The sequence below is a fragment of the Callithrix jacchus genome, chromosome 17 (assembly GCF_049354715.1).
Source record: "Callithrix jacchus isolate 240 chromosome 17, calJac240_pri, whole genome shotgun sequence".
In the NCBI taxonomy this organism is placed as follows: Eukaryota; Metazoa; Chordata; class Mammalia; order Primates; family Cebidae; genus Callithrix; species Callithrix jacchus.
The window spans coordinates 21,396,602-21,417,218 of NC_133518.1; the positions used below are offsets into that span (position 1 = coordinate 21,396,602).

The 20,617-nt window shown below is 31.0% G+C and overlaps 1 protein-coding gene across 1 annotated transcript in view; it reads left to right on the top strand.

The window, feature by feature from the left end:
- SI (sucrase-isomaltase) overlaps positions 1 to 20,617 on the top strand; it is a 93,469-nt gene that overhangs the window by 25,171 nt on the left and 47,681 nt on the right. Inside the window, exons 14-24 of the mRNA XM_035278127.3 lie at positions 1,279 to 1,363; positions 1,914 to 2,031; positions 4,678 to 4,849; positions 8,816 to 8,932; positions 10,897 to 11,051; positions 12,034 to 12,118; positions 12,886 to 12,942; positions 14,171 to 14,295; positions 15,768 to 15,856; positions 18,763 to 18,812; positions 19,539 to 19,709. Coding sequence (XP_035134018.2) covers positions 1,279 to 1,363; positions 1,914 to 2,031; positions 4,678 to 4,849; positions 8,816 to 8,932; positions 10,897 to 11,051; positions 12,034 to 12,118; positions 12,886 to 12,942; positions 14,171 to 14,295; positions 15,768 to 15,856; positions 18,763 to 18,812; positions 19,539 to 19,709 — 1,224 coding nt within the window. The remainder of the gene's footprint in view (positions 1 to 1,278; positions 1,364 to 1,913; positions 2,032 to 4,677; positions 4,850 to 8,815; positions 8,933 to 10,896; positions 11,052 to 12,033; positions 12,119 to 12,885; positions 12,943 to 14,170; positions 14,296 to 15,767; positions 15,857 to 18,762; positions 18,813 to 19,538; positions 19,710 to 20,617) is intronic.

Sequence of the window (20,617 nt, forward strand, 5' to 3'; positions counted from 1 at the left end):
AATTCCATGTATCAAATTTCCTTAGCTTATTTTTATATCCATAGTCTAGATACTTTTACAATAATATTTTGAGAATAATAGAGATGAATAATCATATTCAGTGTCCTGGGGTCAGAAGAACTCAATATTCAGGGAAGCTTTTGCAAACTAATAAGTACGTTTAGTTACAATTTTATGAACTATATGTTTAACCATTGCAAAATTAATAAAGGAATATTAAGGTTAAAGGGGGGCTTGAAATCTGAAATAAGAGAGGAAGGAATCAAGAAGGCAAAAAGCGGTGGTGAGTCCTAAAATATGGGCAAGATGTGGCTGGTAGAAGGGAAATGTAATTAAGAAAATCTCCTTTTTCTGAGGGAAATAGAATTAACAGAGTCAAGTATGGGACTGAATGTGATGCCTATATGTGAGAGGAGACAATGTACTAAAGAGATGTGAAAAATAAGGCTTATAGAAGTCTTCAACATAGTTTGCAGAGAAGAAAGACAATATACATATTTCTTGAGTATATGTGCTATGATATATGATTTCATTTAAAAAATATCCTTTTTATATGAGGACTTAACTGGTTAGGTTATGGTTACACAACTAGTAGGTACTGAGGCAAGATTGGGGCCTATGTTAAAATGGCTAGAAAATACATGAACATAATATCCCACCACTATTTCTTCAAGAGCTATTTAGGCCCTGGTTCTCAGAGTGTGATCCTGCTGAGCTAGGGTTTCCTGAATGTTTCAAAGATTCTGTGAGGCCATAACTATTTTAATTAAAATACTAAATGGTATTTGCCTTTGTTAAACTTTTATTCTTTTTGAGAGCATAGAAGCTGTTGGGTAGGCAATTTTTACTGCTAGCAATGTGCTTAGCACATCATAGAAATTAGGCAATGGTTAAATGAAGCAAAGTGTATTGAATAAATGAGTATGCAAGGAATGTGTATAATAATGGACTCATAAAGAGAAGGCTAACAGGTATTTGGAAATGACTTAATACCTATAATTAATGTCATATACATATATTATATATATATATATATATAATAAAAACTAGAGACATGAACTACATTTTGATTGTTTAAAATCATTCTATCCCATCTAAGATACTTATCTGATATAGACATTCTGTTTATTTTTAGCTTGGTAGCTTATATTTGTCCTCTAGAAATGAATGAACATTATAGTTATCTTATATAAAACATTTTCAAACAACTAGAGAGTTTCTGCTTTTACTATTTATAATTATGTAAACTCTGCTGTTCTTCATTTTGTATCTATTCAGGACATGAATGAAGTTTCCAGCTTTATTCAAGGTTCAACAAAAGGATGTAATTCCAACAACTTGAATTATCCACCTTTTACTCCTGGTAAAATTTATTTGGTTCTATGATTACCATTTTAATTAATAACAATTTTCTGGTTGACAGGTAATTTCTAACATATATTTCTAAATTACAATTTTTGGTATAGTTTTAAAACCATGTAATCAATTTGTTTGTTTTTTCCTTCAGCCAAATGTTTCCTGACTAGGATTATATTTAAATAGACTAATCTAGTATAAGGCTTAAAAATGGATCCATAAGTGTATGATGTACAATATAGATGAGGATAGGTATATTTCTATATTGTTAAAGGCCTTTTAAATTAAAATGTTTATTATTGAAGTTAGAAAACAGAGTATTTACCAATTTAAATATAAAGTTAATAGTGAATCCAAGTTTAGCAAGAGTAAAAGATGAGGACCTAATTGGAATTTAATTTAGGTTTAATTGAATTGTCCTTTTTCATTAGGTTTGATTAAGTATGGAATTGCATAGCAAAAATGAAAAGAAATATAGCATCTATAATGGAAAATATATATTATAATGTTTGTAATGAAAAAATATAAGAAGTGTTTTTTTATGTATTTTCTCAAAGATATTCTTGACAAACTCATGTATTCCAAAACAATTTGCATGGATTCTGTGCAGAACTGGGGGAAACAGTATGATGTTCACAGCCTCTATGGATACAGTATGGCTATAGCCACAGAGGAGTAAGTGCCATTTCATTAAAATACCTTTTTTGTGTTTATTGTTTAAAAATGTTTGATAATTTATCAATGTATTCATAATCAGGAAAGAACAAAGTTAAAAAAAAGAAATATTTTATGCCTGCTAAAAAGTTATGGCATTCAAAGTATCATTTCTCTTACTAATATTTATGAATTTGGGACTCATTAATTAAGAATGGCATGGTAGGACGGGTGCAGTGACTCACGCCTGTAATGCCAGCATTTTGGAAGACCAAGGCAGATGAATCACCTGAGGTCAGGAGTTCGAGATCAGCCTCGCCAACATCGTGAAACACCATCTCTTTTAAAAGTACAAAACCGGCCGGGCGCGGTGGCTCAAGCCTGTAATCCCAGCACTTTGGGAGGCCGAGGCGGGTGGATCACGAGGTCAAGAGATCGAGACCATCCTGGTCAACATGGTGAAACCCCGTCTCTACTAAAAATACAAAAAATTAGCTGGGCACAGTGGTGCCTGAGTAATCCTGCTACTCAGGAGGCTGAGGCAGGAGAATTGCCTGAATCCAGGAGGCGGAGGTTGCAATGAGCCAAGATCGCGCCATTGCACTCCAGCCTGGGTAACAAGAGTGAAACTCCGTCTCAAAAAAAAAAAAACCCTCACCTGGAGAGGTGGCAGGTGCCTGTAATCTCAGCTACTTGGGAGGTTGAGGCAGAAGAATCTTTTGAACCAGGAAGGTGGAGTTGCAGTGAGATGAGATCACACCAGTGTACTCCAGCCTGGTGACAGAGCGAAACTCCATCTCAAAAAAAAAAAAAAAAAAAAAAAGAAAAGAAAAAAGAATGACTATATATATGTATATATATATATATATATATATACGTACATATACATATATATGTACATATACTTGTATATGTACGTATACATATATGTATATGTATATATATAGTCATTCTTTTCGTTTTTATATTATATATACATATATATGTGTGTGTATATATACGTATATATATCTATGTATATCCACACACATATATACCATGTACATATGCCATATATATATGTTTTATATATATATATATATAAAATGATATGTGTATTTGAGACCCTTTTCAAACTCATAGATTTAAATTACCCTTCACAATTTTGATTAATTTTACCATTTCTGAATATAACTGTGTTTTAAGCTTGAATCTCACAATTGGCCTGGGGAAATATTGCCCCAAGCACAGGTCTTTTAACTATTTTTCAAAAACAATTACTTTAATTAAAATGTTTTCTAATTAATATCCTCCTAAGTAATTTTCTAATGCATTTTTATAAAATATAATACAAAACCAAAAAAGAAGACAATCATATGTTCATTATCTGCTAATTTTCAAGCATTGTTTATGGTCCTGTGATACAATAGTCAATAAAACCAAATACTGTTGTCAATATACTTATAATTTTCTCATAATTAAACAGTTGTGATTGACTGTTTATTTAAATTTATATTTTCTGGTCCTAAATCACACTGATATCCAAACTCTGAAAAGCTGGCTTTATGGTTAGTTTGATTTACTTTTTAAACTCAATAGAGTATTATATGTAGCAGTGTTTAGGTGAATAAATCTTACTAAAGAAAAAAAGGCTATGTTTCAATATGATAAAGATTACAATATGGAAAAGCACTTGGGAATACTGTTATACATTTCCTAATTGTTTTCAATTATGAAAATGTTATCAATAATTGTTGGGTACCAGTAGCGGTAACATGAGTGATGCTAGTAGTTGTGGATAGTTTCTATGTAAAATTTTACATTTTACATTAAAAATATGTACGTTTTTTAACTATTAAAAAAACTCTTAAATATGTAAGTCTTATCCCAACCTTGCCTGCTAATATTTGGAAATGTAGAAATGCAGATATAATTTGAGTCACCACACTAACAAAGTTTATTGGGTTCAAGTTCAGGTGTTGTATTTATAAGGGAATTCAATTAGTTTGCATTATACATTTCAAAAACAAATGTTGAGTGGATACTTAATGCACATGTTTATTTAATTTGGTAAAGGATGATTTGAGTCGTTCAAAAATTAGTGATTTCTAAAAATTCCCCTTCACTGTATTTTACCAGAATATATTTACATAAGTAAATATTAATACATGTTTATACAAAATGGACATAAAATATTGAGATAATTATTATACATATTATAGCATGGTGTACTAGACCATTTTCACACTGCTAATAAAGACATATCAGAGACTGGGCAATTTATAAAAGAAAGAGGTTTATTGGACTTACAGTTCCACATGGCTGGAGAGACCTCACAGTCATGGTGGAAGTCAGGGGGTAAAAGATAGCATCTTTCATGGATGGCAGCAGGCAAACAGACAGAGTTTGTGTAGGGAAACTCCCATTTCTTTAAAACCATCAGATTTCAGGAATTCATTCACTATCACAAGAATAGTGCGGGAAAGACCCACCCCCATAAGTCAGTCACCTCCCATCCAGTTTCTCCCACATGTGGGAATTGTGGGAGTTACAATTCAAGATGAGATTTGAGTGGGGACACAGCCAAACTATATCATATGGCTCTGGAAATTTTGGAATTTTAGAATTTAAATGCCAACTTTATTTTTTTTAAATCAATTTTACTTACTAATTTGGTTTTACTTCTAGAGCTGTAAAAAGAGTTTTTCCTAATAAGAGAAGCTTCATTCTTACTCGGTCAACATTTGCTGGATCTGGAAGACATGCTGCACATTGGTTAGGAGACAACACTGCTTCATGGGAACAAATGGAATGGTCTATAACTGGAATGCTGGAGTTCAGTTTGTTTGGAATACCTTTGGTAAGGCACAGTGTTATTCATAAAAGCAACAATTACATTAATTTTTAATATAATCTTAATTTTCAGTCAAAGGATCAAAAGGCATGTTAGAGAAACAATTCATTTTTTAAAATTTTATGGAATTTATGAGAAACTTAGGAATATAGATGGTATCTGTAATATTCAAACCATTAAAGTGGGAATATAGAACTAATAAAATTCAATGAAATCAAGATAATTCAGGAAAACAAATGTAAATATAAACAGCATAGAAAAGCTTACATAATTGATATAAAGACCAAAATAAGATGGTGAATAAAAGTTCAAATATATTGGTTATAAAAATACATGTCAGAATTATAAGTCTATTTAAGATAATAGATGATCAGTTTAGATTTTAAAAGATAATCTTTTGTTTAGAATATAAAACATGCTTAAAATTGTTTAAAATATAAAACATGTTTAAAAAGTGGAGAAAATGTGTACTAGGGATTGTAAACATAAAATATCCGAGAAGTCTAGCTACATCAAACAAAAAAGAAATATCCTTGATATTCAAGACTAAAGCGAGACACTGCATAACACTAATGATGTAACAAGTATTATAAAACTATAGTGATTTGTTTTCTTTCATATGCCCAAATAAAACAATCACCAAAAACCCAATCAATAAAAGTAACACCCACCTCCCCACAACCCCATTCCTGGCCCCACAATCTTGCCTTTGAAAATTGAAAATTAGGCTGGATGAGGTGACTAACTCCTGTAATCCTAGCACTTTGGGAATTTGAGGCAGGTGGATCACTTGAGTTTGAGACCAGACTGAACAACATGGTGAAACCCTGTCTCTACTAATACACAAAGCTGGGTCTGGTGGCAAGCGCCTGTAGTCCCTGCTACTTGGGAAGCTGAGGTAGGATAATCCTTTGAACCCAGGAGGCAGAGGCTCCAGTGAGCCAAGATGGGGCCACTGCACTCCAACCTGGATGACAGAATGAGATTTCCCCCTGACAAAAAAAAAAAAAAAAAAAAATCAAAAAACATATTATCAGATGTATTCCTGAGTAAAAAGATAAACTGAAAGGAATTAACAACAAAAAAAAAAACCTTAGAATTTACTGTTAACAATTTTACTTCTTATTAAATCTTGTGTAATTTCAGCTTAGTTAGTATTTAAAGGAAAAATTACAGATTTAAATACTTAAAAACAAAGACTGAACAGTGAGTGAAGTGCATGAATTTAAAAAGTGGAAAAAGGAAAACAGTAAACCTAAGGAAAGATGTAAGTAATCAAAAATAAGAGAAAATATTAATGCAATGTAAGCAAAATCTCTAGAGGAACAATTTAAAAATACAAAGATAACTCTTCAAACATTTTAACAAAGTAGACCAATTAATTTTGTCAAAAAGAAGAAAAAGCAAGCAATATTTGAATGTATTTTAGTATAGGATGCCACTTATTACAGCAACCAATTAATGAACAGTAACCAAGAGTCAATATTAAAACTTAATGTAGGATTTTAAAAAATGTGATAGTTAAGTAAATTAAAGATATACCCTGTTCAATAAGAAGAAGGCTCAATATATTAGGAATAGGCACTCTTTCCAAACTCTTATAAAAATTCTGTGGAATTCCAATTTAAACAACAAAAGGGATTTTGGGAAACATAAAATATTATTCTAAACTTCATGTGGCAAACAATACATTTTAAATAAGTAGAAAAAAGGATTAGTTCTGCCAGATAAAGGTATAATAATTAACACAATGATATTGGACTGTGGATATGCAAGTAGATTAACATGGCAAGATAAGACACAGTCCCATGCAGATACAATTTGTTAAATGGCAGCACTGAAGATCAATGTGGGGAGTATCAACTATTCATATGGACTATTGATTCAGTATTTAAAAAACAAAGTAAAATGTGTCAATGTCTCACATCATACACAACAGACAGTCCCAGACAGATTAGTCCCAGGAACTACGTGTGTAAAATGAACGTTAACCATTTCAGAAGAAAATATGAGGGTAAACTTATGACATTAAGTTAGAGAAATACTTTCTTAAGCAGAATACAAGGAGCACAAATCTAAAGAGAAACATATAAATTTGACAACAAAATGAAAAGTTTTGTTCATCAAAAAAGCAGTTGAAAAGTTAAAAATTAAAAACAGCTCACCAGGAAATGTTATTTTCAATTCACATAGTCTATAAATGATATTCAATTTGAAGTGCCTACTATAAATCTGTAAAAATTAAGAACAATAGAAAAATAAGAAAAAGATATAAACAGGCAATTCTCTAGAAAGAGAAAACTTTAGGGAACCAATAAAAATGTGAAAAAGTTCTCAACTTCCCTGTAATCAGAGAAATGCAAATGTAAACCACGGTGAGATGTATTTTATGAAGACAAGTGATAAAAATTTGTTTGAAAATATCAAGAATTGGAAAGAAAATGAATAGAGGGAACCTACATGTGCTATTATAGTGCTTGCAAACAGCTGCAAACATTTCTGATTAAACAATGCCCATTATAAATATAAATATACCAGAAAAATAATTCTATGTATAAACCCCATAGAATAAGACTACTTTTTTTTTGGGAGGCTGAGGCAGGTGGATCACGAGGTCAAGAGATCAAGACCATCCTGGTCAACATGGTGAAACCCCGTCTCTACTACAAATACCAAAAATTAGCTGGGCATGGTGGCGCGCACCTGTAGTCCCAGCTACTTGGGAGGCTGAGGCAAGAGAATTGCCTGAACCAAGGAGGCGGAGGTTGTGGTGAGCCGAGATTGCACCATTGCATTGCACTCCAGCCTAGGTAACAAGAGCGAAACTCCGTCTCAAAAAAAAAAAAAAAAGTTGTTTTTTTTTGTTTGTTTTTGTTTTTGTTTTTTTTTTTACATATTGAGAAGTAAATCTATACAGATTGGGTATCTCCTATCCAAAATGTGTTGGCAAAGCGTTTCAGATTTCAGTTGTTTTCAGATGTTGTAATATGTACATATATGTAATGAGATGTCTTAAAGGAGCAAATTTATGTTTCATATACACGTCACATACATAGTGTGAAGGTAATTTTATATAATTTTATGCAGGAAACAGTTCTGACTGCAACCTGTCACTTGAGGTCAGGTGTGGAACTTTCCACTTCTGGCATTATGTTGGCGCTCAAAATCTTTTGGATTTTGAAGCATTTCAGATTTTGGAATTTCAGATTAGGGATGCTCAGCCTGTATATACATTTCATGGAAGAATTTTTATAGTCATAAGTTCCCATACATTAGAGAACTAGAGATATAACTGAATCTCACACAAAAGGGAAATTGCATGGCAATGCATGCAACATGTCTTTTATACAGCTAACAAACATGCAAAACAATGCTACATATCATTTATGTATAGATATTTATACTCACACAGAAAAATATAAGAAATGTTTGTAAATGGTAAATGCTAAATTTAAGATCGTGTTTTCTGGAGATTCCTTGAATAAGGATAATGTAATCTTATGTGGGTACACATTGGGCAAAGCTCAATTTTATTTGGAATAATTAATTTTAAAGCTCGACAAGAATACATGATCAGTTTATTATTTTATTCCTACAGTAACATATATTATAAATAAGAAAAATCAAATCAAAGAGGTTAGTTTGGGATTAAGAAGCAACAAATTTTAATATAATAATTTCATCTTTTACAATGAATTAATCAAAACATCAAAAGAAAAAATAAGTAAAAAGTAAATAAAAAAGGCTAAGAAAATGCATAAGGGGACAGTGATGGCAAGAGCATGTAAAATAATGCAACTAGAGACAAGAATGATGCAAAAATGAAAAATAAACTGATTTAAGGAAGCATATATAAAGACAACAAAACAAACTGTAAATAATGCACATTAATCAGTTGAGGCATACAGCGTGATGCTCTAGGCAAATCTGAGAATTGTAACATTATAAATAATAACTATATTTGTTATTTAGGTTGGAGCAGATATCTGTGGATTTGAGGCTGAAACCACGGAAGAGCTTTGCAGAAGATGGATGCAACTTGGGGCATTTTATCCATTTTCCAGAAACCATAATTCTGATGGATATGAAGTAAGTGCCTCTTGTTCTCCATGTTTTGAAACAAAACACAACCGTAATTTTTATTAATGTGCTCAAATTAAATCTATAGAATATATAGTCTGAAAGACTGTTGCATGATTTGTAAAGAATAGTTAGAAGTCCCTTTCCCAAGTCCTATACATATTTTCTGCATTTTTCCATTTAAAGAAAATGGTCAAATAAGGAAACCAGGAAATGAAATGTATTCACAGTGCAAATATTTTAGCTGTATCCAGCACATACACTGTACAAGCATATTGAGTTACACGTATTTTAAATTAGAGCCAAAGCTTTCAGGGTATGAATTCCTGGATATAAGTTCCAGGTAACTTTTACAAAAAGAAAAGTTATAATATACTGTCAGGGATTTTGAGTTTCTGTTTAATTCATGTAAAAAAGAATTTAAAGATGCTCACAAAACAATTAGAGTCCAGAATCTTTCAACAATAAAAACGAACTGGAATGAATACATAGAGGAAAAACCAAAACTAACACTTTTGAAGAATGGATCTGGACTGATAGAAGCAGACGTGCAAGATAATACAGAACTGGTCTACCAGCCATGGGAACTCAGCATACGGTGGACTCATGATAATAGGCATGTTTCAGAGGGAATAGTAAAATTCAGTTAAACCATTAAGTCAATTAAATACATGTTAGTTAAGAAACCATTCAATGTTCACACACTGGTTGCGTATAGGGTTTATATTGTGTTTAAGAAGAGGGACAACTACTCAGCTCAGCCCAGAAGGAGGTGTGATCAAAAAGAATTAAAAGGTACAAACTGGAGAGTAGTTTCTTCCTAATACATCTAAATGATACTTTCAGGAAATGTGTGTCCATGGGAGATGCTGATATAAATTACATGACACTCTACATTCATTTGTGTTCTCCAAAATGCAGACATTAGGACAGAAATAAATTCTGAGATTTATATCAGTGAAATAATGTGAATGGTAAAGGGAGTGGGCATGAGAAAGTAGGGAGAGCCCGCAGATCACCGTTCAGGTCTGAACCTGATCAAGATGAGGGAAGAACTGTGGTTTGGTAGTGAGAATCCCAAATTGGAGCCGAGTTCTAACCAAGTTTCAGTCAGGTGAGTGGGGAGTCCTTAAAAGAGAGATGACCACTGACCTTTCTTGTGTCTCCCAGGAATGAGCCTGCATGGTGTTCTTACTGTGCTCATTCAATGGCCGGGAGCAGCCAAAGGGAAACATGGTTTTCAGTGCAAATAGTGGACTCAGGTAGACAGTAGTTGAGTTCGTCAGTTAATGCTGTTACCCAAAGCAGGAGTTCTAAACAGGCTTGTCCACATGAGTGTTATTGAACTGAAGGAGTCAGTTAATCTAGCCTGAGCTCAGTAGAGAGGCTGTTCAGGTAGCTCTGTTCCCTGTGTTCCTGAGTCAGCAACCTACCTGTAGTAATTCTGACAGCAATGGCATAAGGCCATAAGTCTTCAGGCAAGCCCATTTCAAGCCTCTGCTTGAATGTGTCACATATAATAACATCCTATTGGCCAGAGTAGGTTGCATGATTGTGCTCCAAGTCAAAGGGTGGTTAGGTACATTCCACCTTCACTAATAGGGATCATAACATTCCATGACAAAGGTATGGGGACAAGGAACCATGAAACCTTGATGCCAATGATTCATTCTACCACAATTAAAAGGTAAAAATTCAATTTTGTTAAAAATATTTATGTTTTCTGTGCCAACACCTTAATATGTTGATATAAATATGTCAAAGCATCCACTTCAAAGTAAAGTTTAACTAAAACATCTAACAAAACCTAGAAATATTCATTCATACACTTTGATGTTGAAATAGGAGTAATTTTAATTACTTATAAACAAGCTGAAATTTATGGTTTTCTTTAAAAACAGATTAAAATACTTTTCGTTAATTTTCATTTATATTTTAACATTCTTATCTTAATTTCTCTTTCTGTCTCCCAGCATCAGGATCCTGCATTTTTTGGGCAGAATTCACTTTTGGTTAATTCATCAAGGCACTATCTAACCATTCGCTACACCTTATTACCTTTCCTCTATACTCTGTTTTATAAAGCCCATATGTTTGGAGAAACAGTAGCAAGGCCAGTTCTTCATGAGTGAGTACTATGTACAATAATTATAATAACATCCTTTAAAGTATGTTCAAACTTATACAGAAAAAATTAATGGAGATAAATCAAAATATCAATTAAATTTCTGCTGCTTGTTTTTACATTTATATAAATGATTTGAAAAGCTGTATAATGATACTAGTAAATATAATTAATTGGACAATATTTAGGTAGAAATAAGAGAATTAAGTAGAACTTACAAGAAAAAGATATATAAAGTATGTTAGGAAATTGTATCAGTAAGAAAGATTAAGCATAGAGTTATTAAAATATATCAAGTAAATATTGAAACAATGAACTAAATATAAATCAAGAGTATAGTATATATTGTATAGTACTTACAAAAAAGGGCAATTGTGCTTATCTTTGAATACATCTTTGACCAGACCAGGGCCCTTCTATAGTAAATGACTCAAAGATCCTTTCAAATTCCGGTAAAAACTAGAGTTTACCCCAAAAAAAGCTTTAAGTGAGGAAAATAGAATTAAAAAGTGTTCAATACTTTATGAACCTATCATATAGGTGAAAATAATTAAACAAGAGTTATTTTCTATAAATAAAAAGTAACCTTGTCATCTATGATAAATTTTTCTGAGTATGCAGTAAACAAATTTTTCCTTCTCTCTTTTCTTCCTTCCTTCTTTCCCTTTCCTCCACCCTTTCTGCCTTCCTTCCCCGTTTCCACTCCTTCCCTCCCTCCCCTCCTTCTTTCCTTCATTTCTTCCCTTTCCTTTCCCACTGTTCTACTCCCCCTGTTTTATTCTTCCTTCCTCCCTTCCTTCTTGAATATCAGATAAAGAATAAAGGATGTAAGAACTATGAATTCAAAATGTCATCTGAAACAAGCACAATTCAAGATAAAACAATTCCCAGGGGGGAAAAAAATCTGAAAAGATTAACTGAACCAGGAGTTTGGATAAACTTATGTTTTAATTATTATACTTTAAACATTGGTGACTGTTCTTAGGTTTTATCAGGATACGAACAGCTGGATTGAGGACCTTGAGTTTTTGTGGGGCCCCGCATTACTTATTACTCCTGTTTTAAAACAGGTAGGCTCTACAGATTTAATAACCATTTTGCTTAAACGAAACTTTGAATATCCAATCCTACTGTAAATTACAAAACATCTGAAAAACAGATGTTAGTCAGTGGACTGTTTTTTCAAGCTGACAAATATCAAGTTGAATTCTATAATGTGAAACAGATTTCCTAAAGTTCCAAAAATATTAAGTAGATATATACTTGCCAAATTTATAATATCTAACTGGGGACAAGAAAATTATATGAAATTATTGTTCTCTTGAAAAAAAAACCCACTGTATTATTGAATCAAAATCAAATCATAATGCCAATGAGCTCTAATTTAAGTAGAAATACATATTGAAATTTTGCTCAATTGTAAATAAAGAGGAACTGAAAAACTCACTGAACAGATGAAAATGTTGGGAAAACACTGGAGTGAGTTAAGTAATTATTACCTATTTTTAAAAGGTGTATGTGTCCATGAAAGTATACAGAAATAAACATATTCACAATCACAATGACCATGTGATTTATAACAATATACATACATGCACGCATTATTTTAATTGCTCTCTAAATTAATTCTTTCTTTACCTCTTTGCTTTAGTAAGTTTTTAAAAATGATATTATCTAACGCTAATAAAATAGTTTTTTGATTACTATCTATAGGAAATATTGGAGTGTAATGATAAAGTTTTTTCCCTTGGCTATGAAATCCCAACTTAATATTTGATAAGATCCTCTCTGTTAAAAATTGAAATTAAAACATATGTATTATCTTGCTTTATTTTAGGGAGCAGATACTGTGAGTGCCTACATCCCTGATGCTGTTTGGTATGATTATGAATCTGTAAGTCACCTTAGCATACTAATGGGATCACAAGTATTGTATTTTCTTTTATTTATTTGTTTGTTTGTTTGTTTGAGACAGAGTATTGCCCTGTCGCCAAGTGCCAGGCTGGGTGCAGTGGGGCGACCTCAGCTCACTGCAACCTTTGCCTTCCAGGTTCAAGCAGGTCCTCTGCCTCAGCCTCCCAAGTAGCTGGGACTACAGGCGCACACCATTACGCCCAGCTAATTTTTGTATTTTTTTTTTTTTTTTAGTAGAGACAGTGTTTCACACTGTGGCCAGGATGGTCTCGATCCCTTGACCTTGTGATCTGCCCGCCTTGGCCTCCCAAAGTGCTGGTATTATAGGTGTGAGCCACGGTGCCCGGCCACAAGTATTATATTTTCAAACATTTCTACATAGAAACTTAACTCCATAAAAAACTCACTACATAGCATACATATGATTAAAATTTCCGTTACTACTATAAAAAACATTTCAAAGTTTAAAAATGTGTAAAATTTTTGCAAATATACCTTTTGTTGCACATGAGCTAGACTCTAATATGAAGTTAATTATTTAGTAGAAAGAGATATTATTTATTTTTAACTGGTGGAAATAAAAGGTTAGCAGTAATTTAGAAAGGAGTGATAACTTATTTTAATGATTTTTTCCTATTTTACATATTTATCTTATTGCCAGAAGACTGGAGTACAGAGCTAATCTTATATATTGGTTTTTATATGGTATATTCAAACATTTGAAAAAGCCTTTATTTCCACCTTGAAAAAGCAAAATAACAGCATTCATATACACCTTCCATTTTTTCAACTGAACAAGGCTTCTTGAACAATATTTGTTTTAAGTATTATTTTCCATATCACTTACATTGACTACCTATACCCTTAATTTTTACAGGAATAATAATTTTAAGAAAATCGTTCCTAAAAGCATAGTTAACTTTAAACCAAAATAAATAATAAAAAAAGTTAATGAAAGTATTATTAATTATTGTAGAAAGAAAATGAGTTTTTTGTTGAATTTTTATTTTTCAAAAAATAAACATTTTTTCTCCTTTATTTGGTAAACTGAAAAAAATTTTCTAAAGTTAGAAAATAATATATTAATATTTATTTGGATGACATAAATTGCTTATAATAATTGTTCTATGCATACCTTTTAATTCTTGTGAAATAGAGTTTAAAGGCTTCAATAATATTAGAAATCTTTTTAACCTTCCAAATATTAGGGTGCAAAAAGACCATGGAGGAAACAACGTGTTGATATGTATCTTCCAGCAGACAAGATAGGATTACATCTTAGAGGAGGTTATATCATCCCCATTCAAGAACCAGATGTAACAACAACAGCAAGGTAAAATGAAAAATCATTAACTGAAATCTAAAATAAAATTTAAGTTTTAATATTTCGTATTTGCAGTAAGAATCAAAGACAATGTTCGTTATTTCACATGAAGATATTTGACACACAGAGGTAATACTGAGCTATAACCATCATGGATATAAGAAGAATGAAATTATATATTATAAATATCTTGATTTTTAAAATTTCGAATTTAATTAGAAATTAACTTCCTGAACCAAAAATTTACTCACATTAGCTCAAGAGTATGCATAATTTAAGATAATATTTGATTCTTCGTCAATATATGAAATGTGAATATTTGTTATGTAATTGAGTAATGTATGTGTTAGTTTTTACATATTTGAATTCCATACATAAATAAACCCCAGTGTATTTATTTCTGCTAAAATGTTTTAAGTTCATAAATGAATTGGATATTTTAAGTTTGGTAAAGAGCAAGAGAGAAACTAAATCACTCACTTAGTATAAATCTCGGAAATATTTTCTAAAAATAAAAGAAACTTGAAAATGCTGGTGATCCATGTCTGATCATTCGTTCTGAATACAAGGGTACAGAAAGTGTCCTGTTCAATTCACATACTTTGCCGTATTCTGCCACAACCCAACAGAAAGTCAGTCTCTGTTCCTTTCCCTACTGTATGCTCTTTATAATATTAATAATATCTGAAATTATATTATTTATTCTTTTCTTGTATGTAAAATGTTAGTGATATGCATTAGTAATTAGTAATTTAACAGTTTTGGCATGATAGAAAAGACTATTCTCCTAATGTAACCAACTCATGAGTATGTTCTCAAAAACAATTGTTATACACAAGAGTTGTAATCATTAACAGCAACATACACTTTGGTAAATGGACATTGGAATGAATACATCCTGCACAGTCCAGGAGATACCTGGACTGTGTGGCCTTGGAGATACTATTTTATGGTAAAATGTAACTTAAGAAAAAAAAAGAACAACATATTTATTGACTAAAGTCTCATTTATCCTGTTATAATCACTTCATTCATAAGGTTCTTACAGATTCTACTAAACATCTTTTTTTAATTTGAATAGTTATTGGTTTGCATACAAGATGTAGACTTAATACATTGAAATTTTGGGTTATGCAGATTAAATTGAACCTTAATAATACACATTTAATTTTTCTTGTTTGAATTAAAATATTACATTGTTACAACTTTTTAAGTATCTCAGCCTTCAAAAAAATCCATGATTGCATTTATTATATTTATTATTTTGACATATTTCCTACCTGTATAAATTGTTTTCATAATCACATAGGAACATTAATATCGAAAAATTATTAATACATATAAGTACAAATTTATTGATGTCAATGTTCTTACCTAATTCAGGACTCGTAAAACAGACAGGTTGAAATCGACTTATTTATAGGATATTTTATTATTATACATTTATTTTTAATCATATATGCACCTATTTTCCTTAACAGCCGTAAGAATCCTCTAGGACTCATAGTTGCATTAAATGAAAATAACACCGCAAAAGGAGACTTTTTCTGGGATGATGGGGAAACTAAAGGTAAGTCTGAAAGTGATATGCTTTAAATGTGTATTCTGATAATGGGAAATTTTGGCTTTATTTATATAGGTTGTATTATTTTTAAAATGTCACAATTTTTTTATTTTTAATTCCTATTGTTTTTAATCTCCTGCAGGCTTTTAGGTTATTCAAAAAATTTTAACATTATTATTTGTTTTATCTATTTTTAATTAAATTACCCAGTTTTGTGCTTTTGCTTGTTGTCTTTGACAAGACTTTTTAATCAATCTTTATCTTTTTGATTAAAATAGTCAATAAATTCTCAGATATATAAATTGCATTGTATTTTCAGCTGTTATAAATGTGGTAGTGTTTATAACTAAAATTTTATTACTGCAAACAAAATATAAAACCACCATTTAAAGATTTAGCTAATTAGTGTAAAATTATTTGAGGTAAGAATGTCATTGATTACAATTTATTTTTCTTAAGTATCTATTATTGTAATTCTTGAGCTCCAAATTTGAGAATTCAATATGCCAAAAAAAGTTTAGAAGTCATTTTATGCTGTGACATTTCTAATTATGCTATCGTAAATTTATTTATTTTGATTTAACTATTCAATTAAAATTTTCCTTACACATTTTAAGAAACTTTTCTAATTTCTTCTAATAAAGCATTTTTAGGTATGTGTTTTATATATGAGTAAAAAATTTATAGTTTATCTTCTATTTTAATTAATTACTTCTCAGATATATTAAGGAATATTCTTGTAGGAATGTTAAAGAATTACAGATAAATATAGGAAGGGCAAGAAAAAAAAAAGACTATCCTAAATGCCTTTAAATATGTATGAAATATGTGAATATTTATTTATTTTTGAAAATGTAAATATTTAAAAATTATCACAGGATTTTATAATTCTCTCCTAAGACTTATATTCAACCTCAGTTAACTAACATTCATTTAAATAAATTACATTTATTTATGTTATTATATCAGTGTATTAGCAATCAAACTTATTCTAAGGAAACACCTATTCCTATTCTCTGGGTGATTTCCTCAATTCAGGCTATGAATTACTTGTAGCATTAACAGCTATTAATTATATATGTCCTCTATCTTTTAATTATTATTATTCTTTAACTGTATTCTTTTCCTTAATACGTGTACTCTTTCGTACCATTTACCTAACTTCCAAATTTATATCTCCAAATCAGTCTTCTTTGTTGCTTCTCCATTTGTTTGTGTAATAAAAATCTAAAACATAATCTGCCAAGATAGAACTCGGTTCTTACCACCGTATATCTGCTCCATCTATGGTGTTCCCCTTGTCAGTTGATGGTAACTTCATTGCCACCGATGTCAACACCTTGGAATGGACTATTCTCTCTCACAACCTAAGAATTTTATTGGTTCTACTTTGAACTGAATCCTCTAATCAGTTCCGCCACTATCATCACCATCTTTCATTTTAATTTAGTACAATAGCTTCCTAACTGACCTGTAGCTGTTTTCAACCCCTTTTTAAATTCTATTACAACCCAGCACACAGAGTAATCATTTTAAAAGGTGATTCCAGTAATTGCATGTCTTCTCAAAATCCTCTAATGATCTTCCATTTTACTCAATTAGGAGACAGAGTCTTTATTGAGGCCTAGAGAGCTTATTATTTGTGCTTTAACTTGTGCACACACACATGCACACATACACACACACACACACACATTATTTGCTCATTCTATTTCTCATTCAATTTTAGCTCACCAACCTTCTTCCTCTTTCTTAAACACCCCGGATTGTAAGCACACTAGGGTGAGCTCTCCCATGACATTAGATTTCAATACTATTCTCTGGCTTATGAAGTAAGCTGAAACTTATTACATAGAAGTTTTGCAAAAGTGGATTCCAGCTGAACTTTCATTATTCGTAGGTATCAATCAAACAATGTTGTTGAGATAATACCTCCATCGATGGCACGTGTGGCACAATTATAAGATTATTCCTGTTACACAAATTGTATGAACATTCCAAATACATACTGTCAACTGAAAGATGCATATGAATAGTTTACTTTCATATAAGTAGTTAAGAATATGATGAATAATATTCAGTTATTTAATATGATACCTATGTAATTATGTGCATTTAAAAAGTTAAAGAAAACCAGAATTCAGATTAATGAATTCGTAACCAAACATGGAAGCAGTAAAATGAGGTGCAGTTCAGGTTCTGAATATAATTTTATTTCCTAGGACTGAAATACTAAGCAAATTGATGTTATGAAAAGTATATTATATGAATCCTAGGATTCCCTTTATATTTTAACAGTGTTTCGACAAACTATTTTAGTCCTTCGGTTTTTCTTTTAAAGAGACATGTTGAATAAAAGTTTTATTACATACATAGTATAGAAAATATATTTATCAATTTTCCTCATTAAAGTTTATTTCAATTACAGGTTAAAGTTTATTTTAGTCTTTAACATGTCTCCAGATTTATTCTTTTTGTCCAATAATAAAACATAATAGAAAAATATTTTTTAATGCTAAATATATTATAGTGTGCCAGGTCTTCCTAGGAAAAATTACTATTATGAGATTTACTAAGGAGAGAATAAGATAGCCTTCAAAATAATACATTTTTAATTATATATTATTTACTGTAAGTTTTGCTTTCTCTTAATTTCCAGAAATATCTTGGTAGTCTTTGAAAAAGTAAACAAGGCAAACATATATTTATGATCTCTATTTACTGTGAAAATAAAATACCATTATTATTTTGTTTAGACACAATCAAAAAATGTAGAAGGAAAATCTGTTTGGGATGCTTCATTAATAAACAGAATCTAATTTTTCATATTTCTTAAGTGTTATGTAAGTGTAAAACCAGAGCAGAGAATTTAACATTGTATTTTGTACTGATCACAATATTTTTCATTTCAGATATCTTACAAAATGACAACTACATATTATATACATTTTCAGTGTCTGACGTAAGCATTCTCTTTGTACATATAGTTAAATGTATAATTCGTTCATACCTAAGTTATTCTTTTATGATAAATTTTTTGGAAAAGGTGTTTACATTTGCCTACAGATTTTAATGGAATGTAATGAAATAAATAGTTCAAATAATAGTTACATTTAAGTTGCTAAATTATAAACCAATTGTTAGCTTAAAATTTTATAAAGTTTGTGACCTTGTAATTGATGCAAAGAATCCTTGAGACTTCTTAAATGTTATGTTTGGTTTTAGACACATGCCCTAGGAAAACAATTTCAACGCATGTGAAAATGTTTTAATGAAGTAGTCACAGTAATAATTGGTGTGGATTTTGCTTGGTGATGGGAAAACCTATGCATAGGTTAAATTTTGAATAGTTGACAGAAATAATTTTTTCATAAATGTAGGGGTTTTTTTCTTACATTCTTTTTTGGCAAAGCTAAGTTATTCTTCAACAGTGTTATGGCTAGAATATGAAGGAGTAGATACGTGTTGCATATGAGTAATTAATGTTATCTCTGAAAATAAAGTCTTCTAGTATATATAATAATGACAATAGTTATTAATAAGCATATTTATGTGTGCTGCTTGGATGAGAGAGCTGGTAGGAATAGAGATGTAGATGATGACCCTTTTTGCTATTTCATATGAGTGTTTTTATTTCAGGTTTATATCTGATGACCTAATATGTAATATCATATACTGTTTTTCCCAGAACAAATTAGATATTGTGTGCACACATTCAACATACCAGGAAGGAACTACCTTAGCATTCAAGACTGTAAAAATCCTTGGGTTGACAGACACTGTTACACAAGTAACAGTGGCGGAAAATAATCAACCAATAAGCGCTCATAACAATTTCACTTATGATGCTTCTAATCAGGTAATTACCATATTTGAAATATTGTAACTATCATATAACCTCATATTTAACATTATGTAACCATTCAGGCACTTACTTTATTTCTCTTCACAATGTGTCTTCCTTTCTTTCCTTCCTTCTTCCTTCTCCTTTCATTTATTTCTTACCTGTTTCTGAACAATACTACAATTTATGTTAATTCAATGTGTATTTAGATATGAGCATGAAGGGAACTCCTTGCTATTTCTCTCTCTCCCTATTTTATTTTTATCTTGCATGCTAGTTATCTGGGCCTTGCTAATATTTTCCATAAAATTTTTCTATTTTGTACTCTAACCTACCTATTCCACACAAACAGAAATTCCAAATGTTTTAGCTGCTTTCCACTCTTTAATGTTGGTTTAGTTCATTTATTCAGTCTTTCTCCTGTTTCCTTTCTAGTGAGATCTCATTGTCCTCAGAATATATCTTGTACTTCGCTGACTTCAATTTTGTGTTTACACTTTTCTCTTCCTGTAGAAAACCTTCCTTATGTTGTGATTTTTGTCTCTTTTTACAGTTGTAGTATAGAGAGAAAAAAAATAACAAAATTGGATGAACTATTGTTCAATGCACAGATTCCAACTCTGTTATCTCTGCTTCTGAACACACTAAATAAATCTCTCATTATTTTATCGCCCTCATCAGCAAAATGCAATATTTCAATCATAATGTTGCTTTGGTAGTAGATTGATGTATTTTAAAAGTTAGAGACTATAACAGTTAAAAACATAAAAGCAATTACATTTGTCATTTACCTTTTCTCCATTTGTATAATACTAAATTATTAATAACATTAGCATAAAAAGTTCTAAATTGTTTAAGAGATAGAACATTGTCTTATAATACTTTTGTCTAACTCCTAAGACCTCTGGCCTGGGGATTTTCAC